Source organism: Dendrobium catenatum, unplaced genomic scaffold (genome assembly GCF_001605985.2).
Source record: "Dendrobium catenatum unplaced genomic scaffold, ASM160598v2 fragScaff_scaffold_1539, whole genome shotgun sequence".
NCBI classification, from domain to species: Eukaryota; Viridiplantae; Streptophyta; class Magnoliopsida; order Asparagales; family Orchidaceae; genus Dendrobium; species Dendrobium catenatum.
The window spans coordinates 412,679-417,693 of record NW_021320001.1 but is presented as its reverse complement, the minus strand read 5'-3'; the positions used below and the strand labels follow the sequence as shown (position 1 = coordinate 417,693).

General features: G+C 35.6%; 1 protein-coding gene across 1 annotated transcript; it reads right to left on the bottom strand.

Moving 5' to 3' along the window:
* Nucleotides 1–589: 589 nt before the first annotated feature.
* LOC110099290 (polyphenol oxidase, chloroplastic) lies at nt 590–4,609 on the bottom strand. Its single transcript, XM_020826387.2, has 3 exons — nt 3,882–4,609; nt 1,853–2,325; nt 590–1,253 (listed from the first exon to the last, which is right to left on the bottom strand). The coding sequence occupies exons 1-3, from the start codon at nt 4,594–4,596 to the stop codon at nt 741–743; spliced, it is 1,701 nt and encodes a 566-aa protein (XP_020682046.1). The 5' UTR covers nt 4,597–4,609; the 3' UTR covers nt 590–740.
* Between the last annotated feature and the right edge of the window lie 406 nt (nt 4,610–5,015).

Below are 5,015 nucleotides of genomic sequence, written 5' to 3'. Positions count from 1 at the left end.
ATATTTGAAAACTATTTGGTAATCCAAATTATAGATTGAACCTTCTAATTGCACTTCGGTTCTTCGATTTAAACCCATTTGGGCTCATATTGAGTCGAATATGGTGTCATTGGGTTCGTATTTTCGAGACGTTCAGTTCGACTGTAAGTTTGTTGAAATTGGAATTAAGATGGTCGATTTAATTTTTAAAGTTCCCAACTTGACTTTGCCTCGAGATTCATGCCCGCTCAAGATAATTTTTTGATGATATATCGATAATTATTGTAATTTTTTTCTTATTTCTTATAAAATCAATCTTATAGTACTCAAGTCCCAACTAGAATCTATAAATAGGGAGCTTAGAGATGAGCTTAATTTACATAATTTTTTGTACTCAATTTCATATTTAAAAAATCTCATAATTTTTTTTTTTTTACTTTAAAATGCACTTTTTCTCTATATTTTTAAAATCTCTTTTCACAGTTTTTTTAAATATAGTTTAGTGTTTTTTTTTTGAATTAAATAATATAAATATTTGTTAACTAGACATGTAAAAAAAATCGTATAATTTTACTGAACAAAACTTATTTTATAAATTTCAAATACATTACATTTTCATTTAATTCATACGGTTACACAAATAAAAAACAATATTATTTTCCCGAAAATATCATAAACCCACCGGCTTGGCGGCGCACCACCACTTTTATTCAAACAGTTATTACAGTATAAAACGCGCGTCAAAGGCTCAATCTTCTCACTCAAGAAACTAACGAAATTGACACCCCCGCAATAGTCACCGCTCCTGTACGCGGCACGAGCGTCACCACCACGCTATCGTCGCCGGTCGCCCCAATATCCTGGAGCAACTCCGTTATACACAGCTTAAGAGTCGTCTTCATCGTATTTTTCTTCCCCTGATGATTCAGATGCGGCACTTGCGCGAAGCTCCCCGCGCATTCCGACACCGCCGGCCTCAACACAGCAGCCGAAGACGCGTTCACATACACATCAAATTTATTGTAAACTGTACTGTCAAACTGGATTCCTTGCACTTCCAAAACCTCATACTCATTGCCTGTCCTCCCCGACGTCGGCGGCCTACTCACGGTCACCGTCACATTCGACTTGTCAAGAGTAACCGGGAAAGTCGGCTCAACGGCCGGCCTAACCGGCCTTCCAGTTCCGGCAGGTGCCGATTTCGCATTCACCCACGGGTTATCCACGTTTTGATACTTGTAACGCAATAGCTCCGTGTTGAGGCAGTCTCTTACCTGTCAAAAAATTAAGCTTATTTGAAAAAAAAATAATTTTGTAAAAAAATCAAATACAACAACAACATCAAGCCTTTATTCCACTAAATGGGGTCGGCCACATGAATCCTTTTTTTTTTCATTGTGTTCTATTAAAGATCAAATTCTCATTTAAATCTAATAAAGAAAGGTCATTCATAATATTTTCTAACCAAGTCTTTTTAGGCCCACCTCTATATTTCTTAACATAAGTCAAATCTAATACCTCTACTCTTTCAACCGAATCATTGAAAGGCCGCCTTTTTATGTGACCAAATCATCTAAGGCGACTCTCTATAATCTTATCTTCAACTAGAGCTACTCCAACTTTTTCACGTATATGCTCATTTCTTATCCTATCTCTAAGGGTAAAGTCACTCATCCACCTGAGCAAAAGATTTTTTAACAAATTTGATCCTAAAGTCCTACATAAGGGTTAGAGCTCAAAATGAATGTTGTCGTTGAAAGTTTAAGCTTTTAAGAAAGAGAAGAAAAGACATAATTTTTAATTGGAATTTATGCTAATTAATAATTAAGAGTTGTAATTTATAAGAAATAATGAATTTTGTGTGACAAATTACCTTTACTCTAACTAACTGTGCGTTCTCGTCGTAGAAGAGGAAGCCGGCGTCGAGCCAATCGGTGTCGGTGAAATCCTGGCGCTGGCCGCCGAGAGATTTCCATACGTCCCAGAGGCGGTCGATGTTTGAATGGTGGGCGAAGAAGATGGGGTCGCGGGCGGCTGAGTAGAAGACGCCCATGTCTTCACGGTTGGGCTGGCGCGAGTCGCCGGTCCAGAGATGGACAGTGCCGTGTGGGACGTTTTCGAGCGAACCGGCGCCGGGGTCGGGCTGGTCTCCGGCTCGGAGGGCGGCGCCCAAGAAGAGCTCGGAGGTCGGACCGTTGGAGACGACTTGTCGGTACATGATCTTGAGATTATCGTCGATTAGCTGCTGGCCGCTGTCGGGCGATGTGTCTAAGCTGAAGTCGAGGTCGATGATGGTCGGAGGCTGGTGGGCCGGGTCGCGGAGAGCGTCGTAGAGGGAAGAAGAAGCTGCAAAGTCAATTGTAATATACATTGTTAATTCATATTCATATAAATATATTATGTGATTCTTTATGTTTATTTAGGGTATCTTTGGGACTGCTCTAATTTTTTATAATTTCAATTGCAAATATATTAACTTAACTATTATTGTTATAAAAATCAGTTTTTTTCTATAAATTTTTTTTAATTATGAGATAATTTTAGCAAAAATAAAATTATAATTATTATATGAAAAGCAAAACGGCTAGAAGTTGTGCCAAATAGACCTTTAGTGCTAAATTTATAGATGGTTCCAAAAAATTATAATTTGTTAAATATTTTTTAAAATTTTGAATTAAATATGTTCGCTAAATTTTTTATGAGATGAGCTTTAAATAAAATATTAAATTTAAGTTGTGATTAGTGGAATATAAATTTGTTTAATTTTTAATATTTTGAACTCACCTTAAGGAAAATTTTATGCCGTTTAAATTTATTCTCATTAAAATTAAATTCATAAAAAATAAGTTTAAATATTTATTTAAAATATCTTATTTTGATGAATTTTTTTCTGAGGCAGAATGATCATCCTAATTTTTTTTCAAGAAGTCAACACATAAAAGAGAAATATGCACACCCTAATAAATTATGGTGACTTTTCTATTATGTGGATAAAAATATATATTTATTAAATTTATTTATTATAAAGTTATTATTAAAGTTTATAAACGTACATATTGAGTATTCACCATTCACTAAAACGGTGGGTAAGATGAAAAATGTTGCTAATGATATTAATTTTAATTTATATTACAAAATACAAATAAAACTACTTGATATTAAATTATATTTTTATCTATGGTATTACTTTTCTCTGTAAATAAATTCAAAATAAAAATGATATTTTTTAATCCTAGTAACCAAAATTAATAAAAAAAATTCTTCTTTCACCAAAATTTATAGTTGTGATAAGCTACTTACATAAAAAAATTTATAATAAAGTGAGTTTAGTTAACAATAATGTTTTATTAGATTCAAGTGTGTGGGTTTGAGATGAGGCTAAAACAATATTGTAAGAAATTAGTTCAGGATAATTTGACCTTGTTTTTATGAAGATAATATTAAAAAATTAACATGATATTTGTTTTACTATTTTTATCATGTATTTATATTAAATATTTTTAATATTTGTAAATTTTTCTGTAAATTAAAAGCATAAAATTTTGTACTGTTTAAATATATTAGCAATATAATATGCCAATATTTTAAAGCCTACCTTATTAAAATTGGCTCAATATATTCTCACTTAAAAAAAAAATTCAATAGTAATTTTACCAATTTTCTCTTAAATTCTATCCATTTTTTTGGTCATCAAAGTATTCCTCTTACCAATATAAATTAAAAAAAAAAACCAAATAAAATCATGTGCGATAGCTAATTTCATTGATAAAAAGTTTCCAAATTATTATCAAAAGTTTATCATAGAAAATGTTTATTTCAATTTTGTTGTTTTGGCGTTCAAATATTAAAAAAAATATATTTTTTTTTGTAGAAAATCTTGCGATCAGTGACAGTCGAAGTACTTGGTGTATAGATGGAAGGCAATTGCATCCCGTCCGGCGAATCCCAGTTCCAGAAGGGCAGCGCAAAAGTGTCATCGCCAATAAGCTTTCCAAGAATACGCTCATGGAAATAGAGGTACCATCGGTGATACGGGAAAAAAAGCCAGCAGTTGTGGACCTGAAGCTCGACGCCGGGAAACCCAACCTGGTCGTAAGCGCCGTCACAGTAAGCACAGTGTACGTTGGCCTGCTGCATGAAGTTCCTCGGATCGTCGGCGGGGAGATTCCTCATCAGTTCAACAGCTTTGTTGTATTTGGCCACATACTCTGCGTCGACGAGGTGGGCGGCGGGGCGCACTCGGAGAGGCGAAGAAGCCGGCGGAGGAGTAAAGTCAACGATAGAGTTCACCGGAGGGCAGCAGTTTACCGGCGTGGCGCCAGATGGAAAATCAGCAGGTCCACACTGTGTTAGATCAGGCGGTTGGACTGGTGCGCCGATGGCAAGGCCAGTGGCTGTGCCGTAGAGGCCGCCGAGGCCAATGAGGATGTTACGGCGAGAGGAACTGCCATTGGCAGCATCCGCAATATCGTTTTTTGAAGCTAAAGCTCGAAAGGAGAGTTTTTTGGGATGGCGGACGATGGTTTTCCTGGAGTGGAGGAGGAAGGTTTGGTTTTGGAAGGTGCGCGAAGAGGAGATGATGGGTTTTGAGGAAGTAATAGATAAGAGCGTCGTCATTGGCAGAACTTGCTTAGCTTGCTGAACTAGACGATGGTGATAGCTATTTATAGGGAGAAAGCTAGGGAAGATTTATAATTTTAAAGTGTTTTTTGTGATTTTAGTACTGCAAAACATAAAAAATATAAATAAAAAATTTATAAGCCTGCATGAAAGTATCTCTCAATATATAGTAGCTTCAATATTTGATATGATTTAAAAATCCAATTACAACTTGACCTGAAAATTTCGGGTTATGATCAACTCTGATCGGAAATGGGTCGGGTTTGGGTTTAACAATTCGACCGGTTCCTAAAATCTGGTCAGGTTCTGGTTAATCCTTTTGACCCGAAAGTGACCTGTTTTGACCCGAAAAGTTGAGATTGATCCGTTTTCAACCCATTCTGACATGAAAAATGAAGTTTGATCCGTTTTTTTGC

Excerpts from the sequence above, each read along its gene's own strand:
- LOC110099290 (XM_020826387.2), bottom strand. The coding sequence starts at position 4,596 with ATGACGACGCTCTTATCTATTACTTCCTCAAAACCCATCATCTCCTCT. Across the intron at positions 2,326-3,881 it reads GCCTTCCATCTATACACCAA|CTTCTTCTTCCCTCTACGAC; the intron begins GTACTTCGACTG and ends TTGACTTTGCAG. Across the intron at positions 1,254-1,852 it reads CACAGTTAGTTAGAGTAAAG|GTAAGAGACTGCCTCAACAC; the intron begins GTAATTTGTCAC and ends ATTTTTTGACAG.